Genomic DNA, 27,357 nt, shown 5'->3' on the forward strand with positions numbered 1-27,357 from the left:
CCGTTCCTGCTTTCTCCCCATATCCCTTGACTCCGCTATCTTTAAGAGCTCGCTTGAAAGCATCCAAAGAATTGGCCTCCACTGCCTTCTGAGGCAGAGAATTCCATAGATTCACAACTCTCTGGGTGTAAAGGTTTTTCCTCATCTACGTCCTAAATGGCCTACCTGTTATTCTTAAACTGTGGCCCCAGGTTCTGGTCTCCCCCAACATCGGGAACATGTTTCCTGCCTCTAGCTTGTCTAATCCCTTAATAATCTAACGTTTCAATAAGATATCCTCTCATCCTTCTAAATTCCAGTGTATACAAGCCCAGTCGTTCCATTCTTTCAACATATGACAGTCCCTCCATCCCGGGAATTAATCCCGTGAACCAACGCTGCACTCCCTCAATAGCAAGAATGTCCTTCCTCAAATTTGGAAACCAAAACTGCACACAATACTCTGGGTGTGGTCTCACTAGGGTCCTGTACAACTGCAGAAGGATCTCTTTGCTCCTAAATGCAACTCCTCTTGTTATGAAGGCCAATGCTTTCTTCACTGCCTGCTGCACCTGAATGCTTACTTTCAGTGACTGATGAACCAGTCTGATGAACCAGAACACCCAGATCCCATTGTACTTTCCCTTTTCCTAATTTGACACCATTCAGATAATAATCTGCCTTCCTGTTCTTGCCACCAAAGTGGATAACCTCGCATTTATCCACATTCATCTGCCCACTCACCCAACCTGTCCAAGTCACCCTGCATCCTCACAGCATCCTCCTCACAATTCACACTGCCACCCTGCTTTGTGTCATCTGTAAATTTGCTAATGTTACTCTTAATCCCTTCATCTAATTCATTAATGTATATTGTAAATAGTTGCGGTCCCAGCACCAAGCCTTGTGGCACCCCACTAGTCACTGCCTGCCATTCTAAAAAGGGATCCGTTAATCCCTACTCTTTGTTTCCTGTCTGCCAACCAATTTTCTATCCATATCAGTACCTTGCCCCCAATACCATGTGCTCTAATTTTGCCCACTATTCTCCTACGTGAGACCTTATCAAAGGCTTTCTGAAAGTCCAGGTACACTACATCCACTGGCTCTCCCTTGTCCATTTCCCTAGTTACATCCTCAAAAAAATTCCAGAAGGTTAGGCAAGCATGATTTCCCCTTCGTAAATCCATGTTGACTCGGACCGATTCTGTTACTGCTATCCAAATGCGCCGCTATTTCATCTTTTATAATTGACTCCAGTATCCTCCCCATCAGTGATGTGAGGCTAGTTGGTCTGTAATTCCCATTTTTCTCTCTCCCTCCTTTCTTAAAAAGTGGGTTAACATTAGCTACCTTCCAATCCACAGGAACTGATCCTGAATCTATAGAACATTGGAAAATGATCACCAATTCATCACGGTTTCTAAAGCCACTTCCTTAAGTACCCTGGGATGGGTACCATCAGGCCCTGGGGATTTGTCAGTCTTCAGTCCCATCAGTCTACCCAACACCATTTTCTGCCTAATGCGGATTTCCGTCACTTCCTCCGTCACCCGAAGTCCTCTGGTTTCGAATACATCTGGGAGATTATTTGTGTCTTCCTCAGTGAAGACAGATCCAAAGTACCTGTTCAACTTGTTTGTTGCAAATGCAACTGTTTGTTGCATTTTTACAGAGTAAGCTGCAAAACTTTGTCCAAGTGTTCAGTATTGCACTGTTTGGGTCTGGGAATTGTGCACTAGGAGTATGGATAAGCGGGATGAGAAGCAAAGTGGTGTAGGCAGTGGGGAAAGGCTGCTTTGTTTTATCTCGTGCTTATAAGATGTGTATCTGCTTGATGGGTCTTACTGTGAGCTTGATCATTAAATGCCATGCAGCAAAGCCTGTGATACCTGGTGCCAACATCTTTACCTAAGAAATCCTACATTGGCAACCTGTATTTCACAAAATTAAGTTTGACACTAGAAATGCCAGGACCCACAATAAAAAAATTCCAACACTGTCAGATTTGAACAGTACTCTGCTTTCATAGCCTTGATCAGGACACGACCATTTGGAATGAGACGGTGAAGGTATGTGATGGGCCTGTTTAAAGGACAAGGCTGTGGATACACCTGGAGGTGCATTGTCTTCATTGAGGGCTTCTCTATTGAGAACAAGCTAGCCCAGCATCACAGCAACTTCTCCCTCTAGAAGTAATGAATGTCATATAATCGTTTGGCTCGTGGTAAGATGGTGCCAGCGTGAAGTGATTGTCAGCGCATATGCTGTAAACCCTCTTAACGATGCATGAGTCTGAGGAAGACCTCTAGTGACCTGTGGGAGAAAGGAGGGAGGGGGTGGGGTGATGTTGGAGAACAGGAAATCTTGATCTGTATCTGTAGGTTCTCCTGGGTCAGTTCAACTCCAGGGTAGGAATTGATGCGGTCTTTTGTTGAGATGTGATTGCCATGGAAATAGTAGGAAAGACTCGAGCTTACTCCTCCCCCGACAAAATGTTTGGAGGATGTTCTTGTAACCAACAATCTGTTTATCAGATGGACAAACCTTGCGGCAATATCAAGAGTCCAGAGTATTTGTCATATGCACTGGTACGAGAACAATGAAATCCATGCTTGTTACAGCTTTACATTCAATTTAAATGAAACAACACAAATATATAATGGTTATTCTAAGAATATTAGATCATAATAGTACAAGCTAAAGTGCAGTGCAGCCTTAAGTATGCAATTCGTAGTAGTTCAGTTCTGATGTAGGGTTGTGCAGGATGGTTCAAGAACTGGATGGTTGATGGGAAGATGCTGTTCATGAACCAGTTCTGGTGCAACCTTCCCAATGCTAGCAGTGAAACGCGAGCATGAATGGGGTAGTTTCAGTCTTAGATATTAGCTGCCTTTTTAAGGCACGCTTCTTGTAGATCCCTTCAGTGGTGGGGAGATCCATACCTACGATGGATCGGATGATGTCCATTACCAAGCCATGCCATGATGCAACCAATCACTGCTCTCTACCTACACCTGTAGAAGTTCAATAGAGCAGCCAGTGACATACCAAATCTCGTCACGGTTCTGAAGAAGTAGAGAATTTGATTGCAGCTGTTGAATCTCTCAGGCCGATGAAGACAGGTGCGTGGTTTCTTGGCTTTCCCTTCTTGAAGTATTCAATCTACACCATGGTCTTGGTAATGTTGAGAGCAAGATTGTTGTTTCCGGTGCTTGAAACAGTTTGTGGCACGATCTTCCATGAGGTATCATAGCAGATATTTATTCCCTATCAGACAGATTTGTCAATTACTCAATTTTTGGAGAATTTGCTGTCACTGTTTTGATGTAGACTGGACAATAAATTGACAACAGCATCTACAGTGAATTCAGAAAATATTCAGACCCTTTCACTTTTTCCACATTTTGTTATGTTTTTCCACATTTTGTTATGTTACAGCCTTATTTTAAAATTGATTAAATTCTTTTTTTTTTAATCATCAATCTACACATAATACCCTAGAATGAAGATGTGTAAACAGGTGTTTAGAAATTTCTGCAAATTAATTTAAAAAAAAACTGAATATCACATTTACATAAGTATTCAGACCCTTTGTTATGACGCTCAAAATTGAGATTGGGTTCATCCTGTTTCCATTGATCATCCTTGAGATGTTTCTACAACTTGATTGGAGTCCACCAGTGGTAAATTAAATTGATTGAACATGATTTGGAAAGGCACACACCTGTCCATATAAGGTCCCACGCTTGACTGTGCATGTCAGAGCTCAAACCAAGCCATGAAGACAAAAGAATTGTCCACAGTCCTCCGAGACAGGATTGTGTCGAGACACACATCTGGGGAAGGGTATAAAACAATTTCTGCAGCAATGCAGGTCCCGAAGAGCACAGTGGCCTCCGTCATTCTTAAATGGACGAACTTTGGAACCACCAGGACTCTTCATAGAGCTGGCCGCCCGGCCAACTGAGCAATCGCGGGAGAAGGGTCTTGGTCAGGGACCAAGAACCCGATGGTCACTCTGACAGAGTTCCCGTGTTCTTCTGTGGAGATGGAAGAACCTTCCAGAAGGAGAACTATATCTGCAGCACTCCACCAATCAGGCCTTTATGGTAGAGTGGCCAGACGGAAGCCACTCCTCAGTAAAAGGCATATGCCAGCTTGCTTGGAGTTTGCCAAAAGGCATGAGATACAAGATTCTCTTGCTGATGAAACCAAGATTGAATTCTTTGGCCAGAAACCAAGATTGAATTATTTGACCTGAATGCCAAGTGTCACATCTGGAGGAAAACGGGCATCGCTCATCACCTGGCCAATACCATACTTAAGATGGAGCATGTTGGTGGCAGCATCATGCTGTGGGGATGATTTTCAGGGGCAGGAACTGGGAGTCCAGTCAGGATCGAGGGAAAGATGAACGGAGTAAAGTACAGAGAGATCCTTGATGAAAACCTGCTCCAGAGTGTTCTGGACCTCAGACTGGGGCGGAGGTTCACCTTTCAACAGGACAATGACCCTAAGCACATAGCCAAGACTACGCAGGAGTGGCTTCGTGACAAGTCTGTGAATGTCCTTGAGTGGCCCAGCCATATTCCAGACTTGAACCCGATTAAACATCTCTGGAGGGACCTGAAAATAGCTGTGCATCGACACTCCCCATCCAACCTGACAGAGCTTGAGAGGATCTGCAGAGAAGAATGGGAGAAATTACCCAAATACAGGTGTACCAAGCTTGTAGCATCATACCCAAGACTTGAGGCTGTAATCGCTGCCAAAGGTGCCTCAACAAAGTACTGTAAAGGGTCTGAATACTGATGTAAATATGATATTTCAGTAATTTTTTAATTAGTTTGCAAAAATTTATAAATATCTGTCTTTGCTTTTTTTAATTATGGGCTATTGGGTGAAGATTGATTAAAAATAAAAAGAATTTAATCAATTTTAGAATAAGGCTGTAACGTAACAATTTGGAAAAAGTGAAGGGGTCGGAATACTTTCTGACTGCACTGTACATTGCAATATTGACAATATTTGAAGTACTTCATTCATTTCGAGAGACTGAAGATACAAATTCATGTTTTTTTCTCCTAATAGGTTCACAAACTTTTAATATTAAGCAAGCAGCTGAGCATGAACAGTGCCGGATATTCTATGGAATGGATGCAAGCCTGACCTTCTCTAAAGCTATTATAAAGGTAGGGAGCCCATCAAACAGAGATGAATTACTGCATATATATTTAAGGTCGTTTCAGGTACTTTGCAAGATGCACGCACGCACTTTGCAAGACGCACGCTCGGGAAGTCACTGCAAGGAGCATTATCTTAAATTTTCTATTAAAGACGACTGCTACCATGTTGCATTAGCTGCTAACCTGCTTTTTGGGATGTGGGTAGTGTGGGGTTGGTGCTGCAATTCTAAAAATAACTTGTGTATTGCAGGTTGAAGAAATAAATTGATAGATAAATTAAATAATTTCTGTCGCCTGAACCAGTAATGTTCCTACTTCAAATTTTAAAATGTAAATGCTATTTCAGATTCTACTGACAATTGGTCGACAGCTGAAAATGAAATCCTTTGAGGCTTTAATCCCCCTGGTGTTTGCATCATGTACCAAGAGAATAAGCACTGTGCTAACATGGCACTTGGCCTTGAACCAGCATTCTGTTTTTAGAAATTGGACTTTAATACCAATCAAATATAACAGTTTTAAATTATTTTCCCTATATATATTAACACCTTGAGTTCACAACAAATAGGCTGAGGAGGAGCTTTCCAGATCCTGTTATGGAGAATCTGATCCAGACTTTCTTCATTTGTGTCTCTGTAGCTAAAATTTGGTTATGAATTATTTTGTGCTGCACCATTTATTTTAATCATCTGGAACTAAACTTGTGGTGCCAAAGCAGTACTTCATCTTTCTGCGTCCATTTCATAAAAAAAGCCTCTTGAGCACAGAGGCATTAGGTGGGCACATGGAGGAAACACAAATGGGGTGAAGAACTACTTTGTAAAGTTTTTTTTGAGAGCGGAGGGGAGCATACTAGATGGAATATCTTAAAATTCCTAGGATTATTGGATTTTTCACTGAGGCAAATATTGACTGGAATTATAAAGTTGCTTCTGGGAAAGCAAGGTCCTGCATTGGGGGGGAAATGGAACATGGCTTTTTTAGTTTGGGCAGGTTGATATTGAAGGGCAGGAAATCTGAAGATTTTAATTAAGTGAAGATAATCCAGTATGATTGTGGGTTCCGCCTAATAAGTTGCATTTATATAGTACTTTTCCATATGGTACTGTGTCTTGAGGTGATTCGAGAAAGACTTCAGGAAACAGCAAGATATGCAACGTCCTAATGAAAAGTTAATTTTGTTTCTTTCCTTTGCAAGTTATTTCCAGCGTCAACAGTATTTTGCTTTATTATGTTGGTAGTATTTATTGTAAAATGGCCAAAAGTTAGATTAAAGGATTAGGTTTTAAGGTGTGTAGTTGAATATAAATACAGCACAGATACTTGCCCTTTGGCCCACCGTCCACTCTGACCAACAACTGCCCATTGCACACTAATCCTGCATGAATCCTATATTATTATTATTATTATTATCCCCATGTTCTCTAACTCCTCGCAAATTCTACCATTCACAGACTCGTAAGGGCAATTTACAGTGAACAATTAATGTATCGATTTGCATGTTTTGAGAATGTGGGTGAAATAAAGCATCCAGAGCAAACTCGCACGGTCAAAGGGGAGAATATACAAATTCTGGCGTCAGGATTGAACTCTTGCTGTGTACAACTTGCTCTGTTCCTGAATTTGGCACCGAGATGTAGAATGATTTAGTGAGCATGATTGCTGAAAATTAGAATGCAGATAGAGTTTTGGATACTTTTTGTAATTCTTGCTATCGTTGCATGTTTTATATCGGATAAGAAACTAGTGTCTGGAATATTTTCTTTCAAACAGGTAAACCCTTACAGACTGCCCTGGGACTTCTACATCAATCAACAGCTCAAAATGCGTCTCGGCTCCCAGTTTAATAAATATTTTGGTCATAATCAGTGTTGCTACTTGTTTTGACAATTGTTGTGTGACTGTGGATCAGGACAAGGGCAGCAGAACAATAAAGGTAAGCGTGAAGTTCGCAAAGCAGAACACCTGAGAAATTGGACTCCATTTCACACATTCTGATTCTGTTCTTGAAAGCAATGTTTTGCTATTGGTTTATTGTTATTTGTATTGAAATACAGTGAACAACTTTTATGTGCTCTCCAGGCAAGTCATACTGGAGATGAGTACACCAGGTAGAGCAAATGAGAAAATAAGCAGTGTAGAACAGTGTTATTGCTGCGGAGGAAGTGTAGATTAAAACAAGTGCAATGGCTGTAACATGGTAGACTGGAAGAACGGGACTTCATTCCGAGCATAGAAAGCTCTCTGATTTCTTGAACTGGGAACAAACAGTTCTTGTATCTGGTGGTTTATGCTTCCAAGCTTTTGTATCTTCTACCCAACGAGAGGCAGTTGAAGATATAATGGACAGAGTGTGTGGTCCATTATTATGTCATCTGCTTTTCTAAAGCCGCTTTGACAGCTCTGTGCAATTTTCTGTTGGACAGAGCAGTTGCCATACCAACCCTTGATGCATCTGGATAGGATGCCTTCTGTGGTGCATCGGTGGAAATTGGAAGGAGTCATGAGAGAAGTGATGAGTTTCCACAGCCTTCTCAGGCAGCTGAGGTGTTGGCTCCCCTGGAGTAACGCAATGTGGTTGAACTAGGGCAAACTGTTGGTCATATTTACATGTTGGAATTTATAAATCACAACCATCTCCACTTTAACATTAATAGAAACCGGGACCTGCACACAACAACCCTGCTTCATGAAGTCCTGACCAGCTCCTTTGTTTTAATGACATTGAGGGAAAAATTGTTGCCTTGATGATGAGTTCCCTAGCTTTCCATCTTTTTCCTGTACACTGGCTCTTTGGTGTTTTGAGATCTGATCATCTATGGCAGTGTCACCTGCAAAGTTTGTAAATGGAGTTGGAGCAGAATTTGGTCCTAGATTTGTGAGTAGTTTGAGAGTACAGTAAGGACCTGAGAATACTGCTTTGTGACAATTATTGTGGAGGATATGTTCTCGCCTATCCTTGCTGATTGTGGTCTATGCGTCTGGAGGTCAATAATACCACGAAGGGTTTGGCATAAGATGGCTGTCAAAGGGTTCGCAAAGTGATGTCAATGTCCATCAAACTGCATCTTCCACACTTCCAACATTATTTTGGATGATTCAGTGTAGCTCCCTTCATTGATTTAACCTTTTAAATTTCTTATAACCTACTTGTGGCAAACACCAGATGCTTAATTGCCACACTACGTGCAGAATGATTTTGGATCGCTTGTGACATGTTGATTGAGCTAGTTCCACTTGTTGGGGCTTGGAGCCTAGATACATTGGACTGTTTGTTGTTACCTCTTCCAAGTGTTTTCTCTCTATAGGGGATTTTTCTATCACTGCATGTGGCTATCATGGAGGATGATTGCCAGATCTATCGAGCCATGACTGAACTTCGCCTATCATGTTTCCCAAGCAAAAAAAACTGCTGTAGGAATTCAGTGGGGTAGGGAGTATCTGGAAATAAAGAGATGGTCAGTGTTTTAGATTGAGACCCTGCATCTGAGCTCCTCCAGCAAGTTACCCTTTTTATTCCAGTTTCCAGCATCTACAGTTAACTTATTTTGTCATGCTTTCCAATGGTTCAGAGGAGGCAAGGAAAATCATCATAATATGTGTAGGAAGGAACTGCAGATGCTGGTTTAAACCAAACCAAAAAGCTGGAGTAACTTAGCAGGACGGGACAGGAATGGGTGACGTTTCTGGTCGCGTCCAAAGAAGGGTCTCGACCCGAAACATCACCCGTTCCTTCTCTTCAGAGATGTTGCCTGTCCCACTGAGTTAATCCAGCTTCTTGTGTCTGTCTTCATCATAATACCCTAATCTATATCCTACGTAATAGTGGTTCCATGTGAAAGGTCTTGATTTCAAAATAACATTATATACTGAATGTAGACAAAAATGCTGGAGAAACTCAGCGGGTGAGGCAGCATCTATGGAGTGAAGGAAATAGGCAATGTTTCGTTCCGAAACGCTTCTTCAGGTGTATATATACTGAATTGCTGGTGCTTAATTTGTGGAAATTATTTAATGGAAATTTTACTTGAACTTTCTGGACTGACTTTATATGCTTGAAGTTTTCTTAACACAAGTAATTGTGATTGGAACATAATTTGAACATGATCAGTATAGCATTGGAACAGGTCCTTTGTTCCACAATGTCTGCCAAACAGGGTCAAAGATAATTTCCTCAGCCTGCTTTTGATCCACATTCCTCGGTTCCCTGCATACCCATGTGCCTTCTAAAAAGCCTCTAACCACCACTATTGTATCTGCTTTCACCACCACATCTGGCATAGTGTGTGTGTGTAAAACTAAAATTTTTCCTGCACATCTCCTTTAAATTTTCCCGCTCTGACCTTTTAAAGATATTCTCTCCAGTGTTTGATATTTCTACAAGAAGAATGGTTCTGTCTGTCTACCTTATCTATGCTCCTCGTAATTTTATGCACCACTGTGCTCCAGAGGACAATCCAAGTTTGTCCAACCTCCTCAGCTAATACCTCGTTTCCATACAACATTCTGATAAATCTCTTTTGCACCCTCTGCAAATCCTCAACATCTTCCTTGTAATGGGGCAAAAATTCTCCAAATGTGGCCCAACCAAGGTTTTAAAAAGCAAGAACCCAACTTACTCAACGCCTCAAAACTTGTAGTTAGTAAGTTATGATGAATTGTAGACAAAGGAAAGCTGATCATCATTAATTATTGTATTCTCTTCCTATCTGGAAGAATCCTCTCTGATAGCTTGCTTGCCAATGACAAATGATCACCCGCCTATAATTTCCTAGGTTTTTTCTAGTTCCCTTCTTGAACAAAGGAACAACGTTGGTTACATCCAAATTTTCTGGGACCATGGCTGCAGCTAGAGAGGATACAAAGATCATTGTCGAGACCCCTACAATCTCCTCTCTTGCCTCTTAACAACCTGGGATCAATCCCAACCACACCCTGGAGATGTATTCACCTCTGTGTTTTGCAAGAGATTAAACACACCCAATATCTAATATTCTTTTCCTCCCTTTTACAGGATATATCTCAGATTTGGGAATCTGTACCAGAACCACTTGTTATGCTTTTAACACTTGATCTACTGGCGCTAGTGGAACAGATGCACTCGGCTGAAATAGTTCATGGATGCATAGCACCAGAAACACTCTTTCTGTACACCTGGTTAGTTAAATGTTCTTTGATACAAAATTTATGGCAGAATAATTAATATCTGTATCATTTAAGGCATAGTTGGATTCTGAAATAAGTAGTTTCATTTTTGAGAGTTTATTATGGAACAGCCAATTCTGGAATCTGGGTATTAGGTCAACAGCAGATTGAGGCTATAAACAACCCAGAGCTATGCACTTAAAGCAGACAGCTGCAGTCATCCTTATCTGTTGTATACACGCTATAGATGAATGCTTTTGGATTCAGCTGGTGGTCATCCTGGTCATCTATCCTCTGTGCTGATTTCTGTTTAACACCTGAAGCTGAAATTAGCTTGATTTTGATGGCCATCACTGAGATGCCCTTATGCTTTTAATGTTAACAGCTAATTAGTTGGAGCACATTGCTTGCCTGTTGGATGTTGCTGTGCTGTGCATGTTTTGAACATAACATTACTTTGCAAACAATTGCCGTGATAAATTAATTTGTATGTGATTATGGTAAATAGTAATGTTGGTTCTAAAGTAGAATTACTAACCATGTAACAAATTTGAATTTAATGCTGCATTCATACTTTTTGATTCTCTTGAGTATATCTTTTTGTTTTGGAGACTGATCTATTTAATCTCTCTCCCTCCCTAGCCATAATAATACCTCCATATGGCCCAACGACAACAGTTTAGTAAAGCTCATGGACTTCACACACAGTGTGGACTTGAGGCTGCAGTCAGACGTTGCCACCTTTACAGGATTTCCGACAGTTCATTCATTGCCCAATAGGGAGCTTGCTTTGGAGTGCACCAGTGCCTATCAGGTAAGCTGCCTATGGAACTGACCAACACTCTTGATGGAAAACACTTCTCAATATGTGGAAGAAATTAATTTAGAGGGAAATTAAAGGAAAATGAAAAGCGAAGACTTTGCAGGTTTGCTTCAAGAGACTATTGCATGATAACATGGAGAGATGGCGGCAGTTAATTGCTCACCAGCTCTTTGACTTCACAGCCGATTTAGCCGACTATTATTAGCAATGTTACAAAATTTTGAGATTTTAAAAATCAAGTCTGCAATTTATCCCATCAGATAAAGCATAACAACAAGTTTAATTTGACACCAAATTCACTTTCATATCTCAAGTATTAAAAAAGTTATGGCCATTTTCATACTCGGAAATTAGCATCTTGTTCCCTATTGATTTTCAATGGACATTACAAAAAAGCTGTGATCTTGGATAGTCAAAAGCCCGTAACTTTCTTAAGAATTAAGAGAACTGAATGAAATTTTCACCTATCATAGATTGAAGCATTCTGAAAAAATATAAAACAATCTTACTTGGATGACATGAAATTAAAGCATATAATTAGCTAATTACCTAATTGTAGCTAATTACAAAATTGACCGATGTGACAGAAATGGTAATAAACAACCAGACTGCCTTGAAAATTCAAAAATGTGATATTCTCAAGATCAGAACTTTAACATTATTGTATAATATGCTGTAAGTCAGTTATGGATAGGTAAATAAATTACAATTTCTAGCAAAAGACCAAGTCTTTATGGAGAAGATCAGCTGCTAGCTGGTACATTGGCATATCATAATCAGTAGCATCATCATACTCCTCAGACTGCAACCAATAAGCAACTCTGTACACGTTGTTTTTCCTCAATTTTTCAATTTTAGAAAAAAAGGTAGAGATTATAAAGTTAAACGCTAAAACAAATAGTAAATACTAAAAAAGAAAATCATGTTTAATCAAAATTCAATTACTAGATATAAACATCTATCCATTTCTTAAATAGCCTAAGTGTCCAAAGATTATTCACAAATAATTCACAATATAACATGATTTTTATATCTAATTTACATTAATTTATAGGCCAAATGGAAGGAATTTAGTGTTCAATTGCTGTAAATAAATGCCCATTTAAATCGGTTTTCTAGTGGGTTCCTGTGAACGCGCTGGTTTAGAACGTTCACATCGCGCTGGATTAGTGCCCTCAAATGCCGAGAAAAATACTGCGGGATATAAAAAACCCAAAATGAACTACTCGCTATCGAAAATTTTATATACAGGGTTATATACATGCCCCATTTAATGTAAAAATAAGGTACATACCTTTAATTGTTTGCTTTATAAAACCCTGGGGCTGCGAGAGGTTGCGGAGTGAAAGAGAGCTTTTAAAACTATTATAATTATTATTCGAGGCCTATAAAACTAATAATAGCTTTTGCAACCGGGTCTTGCAGCGATTTTTCGTTAATGATTTACTAGGCTGAACATCTGCGATTAGAACAGCCTAGTAAAAAATCGCGTTTTAAATCCGCCCCCTCCAAACAGCGCCAAAATCGCGGACATGGCTTTGGGCAGATTCCCAATGACGATTCAGGTAGGTTTTGTAACATACCTACTATTATGCAGTAAACAACTTTTTTTTTAGTAGGTACAACTATACGAAAATATACTATCTACTACATAGATACCAATTATTTAATTAGTCATAACATACTTTTTGTTTCTGTCAATCTTATTCAACAACAGATGGTTAATACAAGCCAAACATAATACATGGGCATCTTGACATTATACTATTTAACCTTTCAGGCGGGCCGTGCCATCATCCCCTCTCCGAGCCAATCATAAGTTGCCCATTCAAGAACCTCTTCTACACCTGGTTAATGAGAGATGCCAATTGTCACATCCAAACACCCTTTTGTTACCTTGTTCAATTCCAATCAAAATTAAGTAAGAAAGGATATTAATATTTTTCTTCCACAGCTCCCTCCTTGTTGATCTTTGTGATCAACACTTATATTACAGTAAGAAAGTTTTAATATTTTCTCATTAATCAGTTGCAAAAATGGAGACATACGTGTCCGATTATAATTTGGCTGGACCCCGTCCTTGAGCTTGCAAAGGGATACCTCCTTTAGCATGCGTAGGGATATGGGCATAAACCCAACATCCTAATCATCCCACTCAGATAAGGAAGCTTGTTTTCCTTTCCGCTACAAGTTCACTGTGTTCTGTGTGAAAGTTGTTAGTTGAATTTCATACTCCAACTTCTACCTTCATCCTGTTTCTAGTATCTATCTGGATGCCTCTCTTCACTCTCATGTCCTCTATGATCCCATATAATGTTAATATATTCTTAAGTATTTCATACTACAAAGATAGTTAATAAAGAATATGTTTACATTTTGACACTATCATTATTTTATCACTAAAATTATACGGTTCTTGCGTTTCCTCCTCCTCGAGGGTTCCGTCTGAGTACTGCAGTTTACATCTGGTGGCATGTATCCAATTGGGTTTTTCTTTTATTTTTACTTTTGTGTTGTTCATGTGGTTAGCAGCACCAAATATGGTCCTTTCCACCTAGAAGAGAAAAATCTTTATTCATTGCTCACACATAAACGTGATCTTCTGGTTTAAACGAGTACATATTTCCTTTTGCCAGAGGGACCTGCGCCTGCTTAACTTTCTCATAGATTTTATGAACTGTTCCACACGTGGCTTGAGCATATCTTAAGGATTTTTTATCTTTCCATAACGGGGCTACCTTCTCGGGAGTCATCGGGGGTCGGGTTCCTGGTGTCATAGGTCGCCCCATCAATATCTCGTGTTTCTATTTTTCTTATCTCTCAGGACATACATCACTACGGGCAGGGTGCCTGGCCACAACTACCTATTTTGCTGGCATACTTTGGCCAAAGTAGCTTTTATTTTCCCATTTACCCTTTTTACCATCCCCGAGGACTGTGGTTGATATGGCATGTGTATTTCCACTTGAACCCAAGAACCTTTGACAAGTTCTGAACTCATTTACTGGTGAAATTAGTTCCTCGGTCACTGTTTATTCCCATGGGTATCCCGAATCTAGGTATTATTTATTTAATTAAAATATTGACTACCGTCCTTGCACATCCATCCTAGTGGGGTGTGCATCCACCCAGCTGGAGAACATATCAACTATGACCAGAATGTACTTAAAACCCTTTGCTGCGGACATATGTACAAAATAAATTTGCAAATTCTCAAAAGGTATTTCGGGTTGTGGTAGGTCATCAAATTGTGTAGGCGTCTTCCCTCGATTGATTTGTTGACACACCAGACATGTTCTTGCAACTTTATCAATTATGACTGTTATACCTGGTGCATACCATTGTTGGGACAATGTGTGTGTCATCTCCTCTTTTCCCATGTCAGCCTATCCATGGGACAAAAATAGGTTCCTGGGACAAACTACCCAACCATCATGATGGACCCAGACAGTGGGGTCTTGATAACACCCTGCTTTACTGCAGGAATTGTTTTGCTGGAGTGATGCGAGGCTCTGGGCATCCTGTAACTGGGTTACATCAATGCTAACTGGGAGCTTTCTTTGTGCTGCAGACTTAGTTTTAAACGCTTGTAATTGCGGGGTTTGCCTGAGGGCAATCTGTTTGGCTACATAATCAGCTGATCTGTTTCCCTTTGATACATCATCATCCGATGATGTATGAGCCTTGTATTTAATAACTGAGATTTGCTGTGGCAATTTCGATAGCATCCAGTAAATTTAAGACCAGTTTATCATGTTTAATAGTCTTTCCTGTTAATGTGATGAATCCGCTATTTTTCCATAACTGCCCAAAGTCATGAACAACCTCATTAGCACTATTGTCTTTTGCCAATATGCAGGCACCAGTCAGGGCATATAGCTCAGCTGCCTGAGCAGACGTTCCGGATGGTAAAGCATATGCCTCCAACACTTGGTGTGGCGTGATCACCACATATCCTGCCAATAATCTGTCATTGCTAGGTCAGTGTGAAGAGCCATCAGTACATAGGACCAGGTCAGGATTATCAATTGGATGACTCTTAAGTCCAGCCGGGGAGTGGCAGTGGCTTCTACAAGCAATACACAATCATGGTCACATCCTTCTTCTGGCAGTGGTATAAAGCTACCTGGGTTTACAGCAGGCGATTGCTGATAAGCACAATTTGGATGTGATAAAAGGATAACTTCATATCCTGTTCTAGTGGGTGTGAAATGCTGCGTGGCTGCAGAGTTCAATAATAACATTGTGGCATGAGGAACAGTCACTACACATGGGTGATCAAGAATGATGGGGATTGTTTTTTTATCATTGTAGCCGTCGCCACTCCAGCTCGCAAGCAGGCTGGCGTGCCATTTATTACAGCTGGTGAAGCCATGGAATAATAGGCTTCTGGTCTTTTTTCCCCCTCCATGTTCTTGAGCCAGAACCCCAGTTGCAAACCCCTTTGATTCATTTACATAGAGTTGAAAGGGCTTTTTACAATTTGGCAATCCCAGCGCCGGAGCAATAACCGTAGCGTCCTTTATATCTCTAAACGCTTGGTCACTTTCTGCAGTCCATTCTACTCTGGTGGGCTCAGTCGATACTGTTTTAAACATGGCAAGGCAGCGTCCTTTTTTAAGGTAACTTTATGTTCAGGGGCTGATCGCACTCGCCCCACATGATTCTTATGCTTTGCCCTTAGAGGATACTTAGATCAGAGCCATTGGTAATCTTGGCAGATCCTTAGTAGATGGCTGTTGCTTTTCCAAAATAGTGTCCCGTTCCTTTCTGACCCATGTGATCTTTCCTTTAGTGCCATTAAAAAAAAGTCCATCTAGACCTCTCCGTTTGCTATTGGCAACTTTAAAACATGAATTGACTTTGTCCTCCAGCCTTTTTTATCATCTCTCCTTCCTTCGCTGCTGTTGAAGTAGGTCTACTAGCTATGGTCAAGTATGACTCCGAAGTGTCTCACATTTCAAATCGATCCCTTTGGTTTTGAGAGAGGTGGACCATTATTCCTAATCCCGGGACACCAAAAAAACAAATAAGGGAGACTTTTTCCTGCTACCCGGGATTAGGGAGGCGCGTATACTATGCCATGCAATGCGTTCGCTTATGTTCTAGGCTGGATTCGACAACATACCATAAATACTGGCCTTTTGAACCCTGCACCCTTTGCTGAGCACAATGGATTTGATTAATTAATTGACGGTACGGATTGCTACTCAATTGCCAACAATATAGGAGGGACATCTTTTGCCCTTGTTCTTCCCCCTTAATTAAATTGATCAATTGATGTGTCTGCATTTGAGAGAGGTGCATAAACATACCCTCTGCTGTGCAGTGTAAAACTGCTCCCAGTTTGCACAGAGCCTGTCTTCCCAGTAACGGGAGTGGGGCCGTCCTAGAGATTATAAAAGTATCAGTAAGGGGCTTGCCATTTACTTGAATATGAGTGGGTTCTGATAAAGGTTCTATCATGGGGACACGGGCAACCCCAATAGTATTAATATTTGACTGACACAGGGATGTCCACGGATGGGGAGCACTGATGACATAGTGGCCAATTTATAAGCTTGAGCCTGTCGCGGCATCAAACAATTTACTAAAGTTTGAACAGCCAGAGGCCCATTTTCAGCTAGGGGCACTCGGCATATTCCTCCCACTTACTCTTAAATCGGGCTATAAAAGCCGGTCTCGTCTTTGTGTCACAAACATCGCACCACCTCTCCTATGTCACTGTTTTCTCGCTCCCCTCATTATAGCCTCCTTTCCTCTGTGGGCCAAGCAGTGAGTGAGGGACTAATTTCCCTGAGCCTACGGATCATTTCCTCTCCAATCTCCATTTTCTCTGGGAGGAACTGCAAACCCATCTTTTAGGGTAGCCAATGAGGTTCCACATGCACTTTTCAGCAGCACCTGCACATCCCCAGGGAGGGGGGGTGTAAATGCTGCGCATCTGATTTAACTAATTAAGAAATGCATTGGGCTTTCTTAAGGGAACTGGTGCTTCTGCAGCCATCGCGCATAGCTCAAGCTTCAGCTGGGGTCCAGTGTTTCAACACGGGGACTTCTCCTATCATAATACATGGGGACTGTATCAGTGACTTCGGCTTAGACTCTTCCTCAACATTCATCAACTTCTTGATATCTTCTTAATCGTGTCCCCTCTGAGGGTCCCCTCTCAGTGGTACTTCTGCTTCTGCTGGACTTGTCGAAGGAGCTGTGGCCCCTCTATCGGTAAACAGATCCATCCGTGACGCCAGAGGTAGAAACAGCCTCGGCACCTGACGGGGCAGCGGCCTGTTCTCCTATAGACGGCGGTTTATACGGAGGTTGTCGCTGGCGTAATGCAGCTGCCATCATCAACAGATCATCAAATTCATCCTCTAATGGGGGTTCCTTTTCCACAGGGAGTCAGGAATATATTGCTGCCACTTGCTTTGGTACTACAGGCACAGGTCCGTCATTTCCCTCTTTCTGATTAACACCTTTCTTTAGGGGCTGGTGTCTTTTCTCCATCCCCGCCCATTCTCTTATTGTTTCTATCAATTTTAGTTATACACAGCACTCCAACTATAACTAATAACACCACCACTGCAAATATAAATTGTGTTGCCATCTCACCAATTCATTTCTTTTTTAGAGATAGGTAGCTGAGATAGCTCATAACTTTCCCCCATCTGGCCAATCTCCGTTTGATCGATCAGCTAGATTACCATAACAATTTACCACGCATTGATCATCTCCATTTATTATTACCTGCTTGCGATCCCAGTCGAACAATGGGATCTCCTACCTTTTCCTGGTGTCTAATGGTCTATTTGACAATGTTCTCTCTTATCTGCACCTTGACAATGTTCTCTCTTATCTGCATCTTTCCCTCCTGGACCACCTGTTTCATTTCCTCAGACCTCCCTCTCAGTAGGATCAGATTTTTCCGATCAATTACTGTTGCCTTCTCTCATATTCTTCTCTCAAGTCTGTAAAAAAAAAGTTAGGTTTCCGCGGACAATTTCTTATTGTATTCTATTCACTGTTTGCGCGCACCTGTTTTACTCCGTCCGCAAACCTCGAAGTCACTTCAATTTCTATAGCGCGCTTTGCGGCACCTGCTTCAATTTCTCTTCTATGCCCAGCGTGAGAAAATTGATCTTCTCCGCCTCGCCCCATAGGCCTCGGCTCAGCGTGAGTCGGTTGCCCGGGGGCTCTCCCTTCTCTCTGGGAAGCCCCCCTGTCTCCCTTTCGGTTAGGACTATTTTATCATTCCCTTTTATTTTGTATTTTATTCGTTCGAATCCCGTTACAATTGGGATCCTGCCAACCAGGCCAAATTCTGTGGAAGAAATTAACTTAGAGGGAAATTAAAAGAAAATGAGAAGTGGAAACCTGCGAAGTCTCTTCCACACAATATAAACAAAAACACTGGAACTTCTCAGCATCTGTAATAGCTCTGTCCCACGGTACGAGTTCATTCCAAGAGCTTGCCGGAGTTAAAAAAAAATTAAGCTCTTGGTAAGCACGGAGAATGAACGTAGCGGGTACGTCGAGCACGGGGATGTCTCTTAGCAGCTCGTACCTCTAACGGCAGGTACTCAGGAAGACTCGCTAATGGCAGGTAAGCACGGGAAGACTCGTGAAGATTTTTCAACATGTTGAAAAATGTCCACGAGAGCCCCGAGTACCGACGAGTGGCCATTACCGTAAATCTCCGAGTTCGAATCAAGGCAAACTCGGGAGAACTTGGAATAAACTCATACCGTGGGACAGGTTTGTTTCAGATTGAAAATCCTTTGCCATCAGATAATTATGATGAAGGGGCTTTTAACTCTCTCACCACAAGTGAGATCAGGTCTGATTGGAGTGGACATAACAAGAGCTATAGCTGTTGTCATTGTGGATTTCGTGTTTATCCATCTGTGGACTTGGCTGCCTCCTTTAAACCTTTCCCTTTATACTTCTTCACTATTCCCAGTCCAACCTTTTCAATGATAAGCACTCATTGACGATGTATTTTCAGTGATAACATATAATTACAGATCACAAACGGCCTCTTATCTCAGCAACCCTATAAAAGGACAGTTACAATTCACAATTGGATATTTAAACTCGGGGAAGATAGTGATGGATGAAAATGGAAAATTAACGGGTTGATAGTCTGGTGTTGTACTTGATTAAGATTCCATTTTTTAGCAAAGTTGATTTTTCTGCTTCAAATCGGGAGCAAGTGGCCTTTGGCCTGATCTGCTAGACTGCCCCCAAAATAGTATTTGTCATTGATAAATATGCACTTATTTGGAATGTGACATTTAACATTGGTGTAGCTAACTAAATGTTACAAAGAACAGTATAGCACAAGAACAGGCCTTTTGAACCACAATGTTTGTGCTGAACATGATGCCAAGATAAACTAATCTCATCCTCCTGCACATGATCCACTCCCTACATATACATGTGCCTATCCAAAAGCCTCTTAAATGCTACTATAATATCTGCCTCACTCACCGCCCTGGCAGTGCGTTCCAGGCAACCACCACCCTCAGTATAAAAAAACTTGCCCTGAACATCTCGGGTTTTTACGTTTTTGCCTTCTCACCTTAAAACTCTGCCCTTTAGTCTTTGACATTTCTATCCTGGAAAGAAGGTTCTGACTGTCTGCCTTATCTATACCTCTCATAATTTTATATACTTCCTTCAGGTCTTCCTTCAACGTAGACATGCTTGTGACCATTCAGCAATTTCTTCTGTCAACACTTAGTAACTCTTGGAAAGTACATGTAAATGATGCCTTTATGTTACTTTTTGTGATTAGCAAGGTGATATTAAATATTCAGATTTGAAAGTAATTTGGAATTATAATGATTATTAAATGATGCAAAGCTGAATAAAATGCAGTTACTGACCTTGTTTTTTGCTGAAAGTTGAAAGTAGAAACTTGCAGCATGTGAGAAACATCATGCAATCAAATGTGCTCTAATTTCTACTTTGACTACTCCAGGTTGATCTCCTTGGGATTGCAGACACGATGCATTTTCTGCTTTTTGGAGAGCATCTAGATGTTTACAAGGAGGATTCATTGTGGATTCTCAGCCCCACATCTTACAGGTATTTTCAGTGATGTTGCTTTTTACATCGTCAAATGTTAGTGCAAAGTTGTCTTAATTGAGCATATCTTTCAATTTTTTCACCACACCTTTTATGCCACCTCTCACTGCTGCATCTAATAACTTCTATCACATCATTGCCATGAATTTGAGACCTCAGATCGGAGGCCTGTGATCAGTGGTGTGCTGCAGGGATTGTTGTCAATAACCTTACAGGTGACACCTAAGATGAGGGTTTAGTGGATAACACGAAGGTGAAACGAGATTGCAATAGGATGCAGATGAAATGGGGATGTGGGCCAAGAAACACCAGATAGAATTTAACTGGCATTTGCGTTTTGATAAGTAAAACTGGGCAGGATCACAATAAATGCTAGGCCCTTTGTTAGTGCTGTAGACCAGAGACCTATATACATAGTTCCATGAAAGTGGTGCCACAACCAGACGGTGGTGAAGGTGATGTTTGGCATGCTTTCCCTCGTGGTCAGGATTTTGAGGACTGACGTTGGGGCATAATGATGTTGGCGAGACCACACCTGTAGTATTGTGAGCAGTTCCGATCGCACTGACATAGAAGAATATCATTAAGCTGGAAATGGTGTTAAAGATATTTCCAATGATACTAGAACAGGAGGGGTGGACACGAAGCTGGAGTAACTTAGCAGGTCAGACAGTATCTCTGGAGAAAAGGAATAGGTGATATTTTGGGTCAAGACCCTTCAGACTGAGTCAGGAGAAAGGGAAACAAGAGATAAAGACGGTGATGTAGAGAGATAGAAAAAAGAATGAAAGAAATGCAAAAATGTAACGATGATAAAGGAATCATTGTTAGCTGTTAGGTGAGAACAGGATGGTTTGAATTGTTAGGTTAGGACTTTTCCCTGTCCTAAGAATTTGAAGGGTGACCTTAAAGGTATGTAATGTCATGAGGAGAATAGATAAGGTGGCTGGCCAGGCTTTGAAACTAGATGGCATGGGCTTTGATGTGAAACATTTTTCACAGAGGATGGTAGGTGTATGTAATGTGTTGCTAGAGGAAGCTGTAGGGATGGGCACAATTACCTTTACAATGCTTAAATTGCATTTGGGCAAATACATGAGATGAGAAAGTTTTTGAGGAATATGAGCCAAACGTAAGCAAATGAGGCAAGCTTGCATAGACATCTTGACTGGCCTGGATGTGAAAGACCTATTCTTCCATGCTATATCCTTCTGCCTTTGCTACCATGTAGTACAATGGCGATCAGAAATGCTACCCATGTACAAGTGATTTGCTGGATTGAGCTTGTATCCATTGTCTCACATCTGTGTTTCTGGTCAGTGCCTTGGTGCTTTTTGCCTGAAGATGTTTATGCTCGGTTCTTGACTTTGCTTCAATGTACCAGTCAGGTGTTATAGATAATTCTCATTTTGAGTGGTAGGTTGAATGTTGGAGCCCCAGTCCAGATCTTCAAACATGTGATCCAGGCATATTTCGGTAAAAAGGCAGCAAGACCACACTGTCAGAATGTTCCACCTTGCAGATGAGATGCTGAATTATGATAGAAACAAGGAACTGCAGATGCTGGTTTGCAAAAGGCACAAACAAAGTATGAGAATAACAGCGGCTCAGGCAGCATCTGTGGAGAACTTGGATAGGAGATGTTTTGGGACAGAACCCTTCAGACTTGGTGTATCTTCCCAGCTGAATGAAAGCTATTTGGCAGCACCTGTACAACCTGCAGGTTCCCATGTTCCCTGCATTACAATTATTATTACTAGGTGGTTTGTTGGCTAAATGTTTCCACATCTGTAAAATATTTGAGTATAAACTGTTTTTTTACATTTCTCCAGAATGGAACTGCTGTACATGGAGGTATGGAGTTGTTTCTTTGAAAAGATTCTAAATGCAGGAAATGCATCTTCAATGTCGATCCTGAAGGAATTGCAACAGATTATGAGGGAAGCCATTGAGGACTGATACATTCATACAGAACCTGATGTCAAGTGAATGAGGCATATTTTAAAATAAATTCAGGATCCTGTTATTTTCCATTTTAATACTGAATAAATGTCTTGTGTAAATTTGTTTAATAAATAAGCTTACTTTTTTTCCAGTAAACCGTGATCATTTCCTAACTTAAGATCCCTTCCCGCAGTGCTGTTAGTTGATAAAGAACAAACTTGATACCATTGTCCAACCTTGGCTCCTTTTCGTAACAAATTTGTAACTGTAGTGTTTCCATAATATTATTGCTTCCCTCAACTGCTACGTAAGTTAATGACCCAAGGTATACATTAACCATGTTTTTTTTAAAGCAAATATCCCAAAAAACACCTGCTATTTTTCAATGTTAGAAATACTTATGTGATGCAGCATATTGGGGAGAACATTCTTGACCCTTGAAAGGTATCTAAATGTGAACAAAATAACATGAAAATGGAAAAGGCCTTTAAACCCTCCATGCTCTTTGGCAGGATTTTGATGTCCTCACAAGCCATATTAGTCATCTTTTTTATCCCTTTTAGTTTTCGAGAGAGACTGCAGCACTGTAGTCCACTCGGTCACCAATTACAGTAGTTTGACATAGCAATAACCCATGCAAAAACAGTAATGTTGTATTCTACCAAAGGCTGAACCTAATTTCTACTATTATCAACAATTAAAGTGGCATGCCAGTTTTATGTGTATATATGTAATGAGATGCCTCTCTGATGAGGCCAAATATTTTTAAGCTGCAGACCATGCTGTTTACACATGCATCAGATCAAAGCTGTCTAGTTCTCTTGCACCTATTTATGAATGGTGGTGAGAAATGTAATTGGCTGATAAGGGGATGTGACTAAGAACATCCCCATCTCCAATGATTGAGAAGCCTAGCTAAATATGAAAGTGAATTAGAAGAAACTGAATCTGCTATACTGTTCTATGAAGTATTTTGCCATTTTCAGTAAACTATGCACAGTAAATAAGAAATATGCAACAAAAAATGACTGCTGTTTAAGGAGATATTTGGACAGGTAAATTGAGGGCCTAATGTCAGTCAATTAATCCAACCCCTACCAGTGAGAGGGCAATTAATATCAGGGCAGTGTTAGATTTGGAGACATTCTAGATATTAGAGGATTATAGAGCTGAAGGAAATTAAATATGAAATTGTAAGGCTCTTGTGAATATGGATTCAAATCAAGAGTTTGGATTCATTAATGTTTATGAAGGATGAAAGCAAGACAGCACTGTGGCGCAGCGCTAGAGTTGCTGACTCACAGCGTCAGAGACCTGGGTTCTAGCCCGACTATAGCTGCTGTTTGGGTGGAGTTTGTAGGTCCTCCCTGTGACTGGGCTTCCTCCAGGAGCTCCAGTTTCCTCCCATATTATAAAGACGTACGGGTTTGTGGGTTAATTGGCCTCTGTAAATTGTCCTTGCAGGATGACTGCTGATCAATAGACAATAGGTGCAGGAGTAGGCCATTCGGCCCTTTGAGCCAGCACTGGGATGGGATCATGGCTGATCATCCCCAATCAGTACCCCGTTCCTGCTTTCTCGCCATATCCCCTGACCGCTATCTTTAAGAGCCCTATCCAGCTCTCTCTTGAAAGCCTCCACCGCCCTCTGAGACAGCAAGGATTTGGTGGGCAGAGGGGCCTGTTTTCCATACTGTATCCCTAAAAACTGGCAGGAGTACGAAATTGCTTATCCTTTTATATTCAAGCACTCACCTGTTCTAAATGAGTATTAAGTAGTTGGGTGCACAGGCAATGAAGGCTTGAATTGGATTTTCAGTAATTGTACTGAAATTATTAGATTGAATAGAATGGGAGGTGGTTTAATCGCATTTTTGAAGCCAGATCATGGTTGTATTCAGGCAACATTATCTTGTGTTCATTAACGTGATAACCTATCCATGGTTCCTGTTTGGGGATTTCTCTGACAAAACACTGCCCATTACCAGAATCATTAATTGAAAATGGGAATACTTTGTAAGAAAATAATTTCACTCTGCATTTGTACTTTGCACATGTGCCAATAAAAAGCACCATAAAAATAACCATTGAAGCATTTGACATCCAGGGTTGTCGGGTCAAAAGCCGAGTGCCATTATAGTGATGAATGTCGACTCTCAAGCCATGGTTTTAACCTGCGTTAAAAACAAAAATCCTCTTAAATTTTACTCTTGCTGAAAGTAACTAAATTGTGTCAAGAGAGCGTGATAACTGACAGACAGACCACTTATGGCACAGATAATTCCCAGAGACATAGACAATAGGTGCAGCAGTAGGCCATTCGAGCCAGCACTGCCATTCAATGTGATCATGGCTGATCATCCACAATCAGTGCCCCGTTCCTGCCTTCTCCACACACCCCTTGATTCCTCTAGCCCTAAGAACTATTATAGATTCTACCCACCAGCAAAAAAAATAAAAACAGTATTCGATTTATAATGGGCCCTTGTCAGCCATCTAATTGGAAATGTTGTAGAGAGTTGTCAGACGGTCCTCAGGCTTGGTTTACTGGGATATAGTAAACTAAGTATTTTGTATTCCTTGTAGAGTGAACCAAAGTGAAAGTTGGAATTGGGCACTGTGGGAATTTGGCAGTGCTGGACCTAGAAGACGTTCTGAACTTGGATATTACTCCTGTTAATACCCACATGCACTTCATTTTTTACATTATACAGTAGCATACATTTTCCAGTAGACCCACTGAGTTTAAAAGGGGGAAAACACCACCATGGTTCTGGCTGCAAATTTCCTTGTGGTCCTGACTTCAAGTATTGCAAACTCAGCCCAGACTGCACATCAGATCCTGGATACATCCTGCTTGTACTCTGGACTAACAAATGAGCTAGATTGTAAACCATACAGATCTCTGAATGATTAGATGCTGGATTATCAGTTTTACAGAAGTATTTTTGTTTTTCAATACACTGCTCTTTCACACTCAAGCGAACTTAGTGTTGGTGGCATTAGACAAAGTTTCTACCAAGCTCAGGGATTTGTTCTCAACAGAGGCAACAATTTTTCTCTTTTGGCTAGGGAACAATTGAATTTTATCTGTCAAAATGAGCTGTCTCCATGATTTGCACATTTTGGGCAGAGGAACTTTAGAGATACGACAAACAATTAAGCCCTTCAGCCGACTGAACCCCCACCATCGCCATCCCTTCGCACAAGTTCTGTTATTCTACTTTTTCATCCAATCCCTACTAAGGGCAATTTACTATGTCTCCACTATGTTGATTAAGTAAAGGCTCTAGAATCATCTTTGAGATTATTTAATTTTTACATTTCTTTTTAGTTCAGAGACAACAGGCCTTTCAGCCCACTGAGTCCACACCGACCAGTGATCCCCACATTCTACCACTTTGGTACACTTGGGACAATTTTACCAAGCCAATTAGTCTATAAACCTGTACATCTTTGAAGTTTGGGAGGAAACCAGAGCTCCCAGAGTAAACCCACGCAGGTCACGGGAAGAACATACAAACTGTACAGACAGCACCCGTGGTCTGAAAGGCAGAAACTCTACCATTGTGCCACCTGACAATCCAATCTCTATAATACTAAAACTCTCCCAAAAAGTAAAACTTTTGTGTTTGTGCTGACGATGTGCCAATCTGCTTTTGCTATCTTCTTCCAAACGCTAGGCCGCAGCCTTCCCATTTTCACATCTCCTACTCACATTTTCCCCGTGGTGGCGATAAACATCTTCCAGTCATATTTCCGATGATATTACTCTTTAAAAATTTTAAAACTCACCCATTTTGGGAAAAAAACCCCGAGTGACGTCACAATGCACTTGCAAGGCAGGACGGGACACACCAGCGCTCGTGGTGGTGGCTGGTGGCGCCCGACACATGGTGGTGCCGCGGGCCCTGGCTGGAGCCGAGCCTGGTGCTCAAGCTGGAATGAGAGCCGGGGATGGGGCCATGGCCGGGGCCGAGAAATAAGCCGCCGCTGGAACCAAGGACGAGCCTGGAGATGAAGTTGGGGCCTACATTGGAGCCCAGGTGGCGGCCGAGCTGACGGCTGGAGTCTACAGCCAGGGCCACGCAGAGTACGAGAACCAGGCTGAGTTCCAGGCCATGGCGCTGCTCTATGACCCGAATAGGTCCTGGGGCAGGGAATGGGAGTGAGGGGAGGAGGATGAGGGAAATTAAGAGGCGGTAGATGGGTCGGGGAGTGGGGTGGTAGAGGGAAGATTGGGGGGGGGGTTGTTGGAGGAGGGAGTTGCCGCCTCCTCATCTACCTTCACTACCACCCTCCCCCACCTCTATCCCTCCCTCTATTGCCCCCTCCCTCACCTCCCTTCCCCCTCCCCCCCCCTCCTTCCCTCTACCCTCTCCTCTTCCCTCTCTTGGGATTGAAGGGGGGGGGGGTGGGGGGGGGGTGGGAGGAGAAATGAGCCGCGTCTGCGCAGTTGGGGGCTATGTTTTAGTGGTGCAATATTGCGTTTGGGAACGGATGAGTGTTGGAATCTTGCATTGTGGGACCAGTCTGCACTTGGTCTAGTTAACATATAAAACTACAGGGGTAAATCAATAGGAAGAAATCTCACCAAAGAACTGTGAATAATTTAGATGGTATTGCATCCAAATGGACAAAATGAAAGACTACTTCCTGCAAGTTGACTTGAAGGAACAGACTGTAAAGTATAACAATACATTGGATGAGGTCTCTGCACTGTGGGTTACGCAGTGTGCTTGGTGCAGTACTGAACCACATTGACCTTGGTTTATGATCAAAGAGTCTGCAGGTTGTTTTGTTTAATTTAGAGATACAGCACGGAAACAGGCCCTTCGGTCCACCGAATGCGCATCGATCAGTGATCCCCGCCTATTAAAACTATCCAGCACACACTAGGGACAATTTATACTTATACCAAGCCAATGAACCGACAAACCTGTACGTCTTTGGAGTGTGGGAGGAATCCGAAGATCTCCGAGAAAACCCCCGTGGTCACGGGGAGAACGTACAAACTCCGTAAAGACAGCACCCGTAATCGGGATCGAACCTGGGACTCTGGCGCTGCGAAGCAGCAACTCTACCGCTGTGCCGCCACTGCAGGTTGTAAGCGGCAGTGTTAAGTGTGTTGCAATTGGACAAATTATTGCAATAGGAAAGGACAAGTTAAAAAAAAACAACTGCTCC

At 41.6% G+C, this 27,357-nt stretch overlaps 1 protein-coding gene across 1 annotated transcript in view; it reads left to right on the top strand.

The window, feature by feature from the left end:
* Positions 1 to 22,316, top strand: part of bub1bb (BUB1 mitotic checkpoint serine/threonine kinase Bb) — a 74,328-nt gene extending 52,012 nt beyond the window's left edge. Inside the window, 7 exon segments of the mRNA XM_055640851.1 lie at positions 5,074 to 5,174; positions 6,942 to 7,049; positions 7,051 to 7,104; positions 10,183 to 10,325; positions 10,956 to 11,127; positions 20,120 to 20,226; positions 22,059 to 22,316. Coding sequence (XP_055496826.1) covers positions 5,074 to 5,174; positions 6,942 to 7,049; positions 7,051 to 7,104; positions 10,183 to 10,325; positions 10,956 to 11,127; positions 20,120 to 20,226; positions 22,059 to 22,185 — 812 coding nt within the window. The 3' untranslated portion in view covers positions 22,186 to 22,316.
* The last annotated feature ends 5,041 nt before the right edge of the window (positions 22,317 to 27,357 follow it).

The sequence above is a fragment of the Leucoraja erinacea genome, chromosome 9 (genome assembly GCF_028641065.1).
Source record: "Leucoraja erinacea ecotype New England chromosome 9, Leri_hhj_1, whole genome shotgun sequence".
In the NCBI taxonomy this organism is placed as follows: Eukaryota; Metazoa; Chordata; class Chondrichthyes; order Rajiformes; family Rajidae; genus Leucoraja; species Leucoraja erinaceus.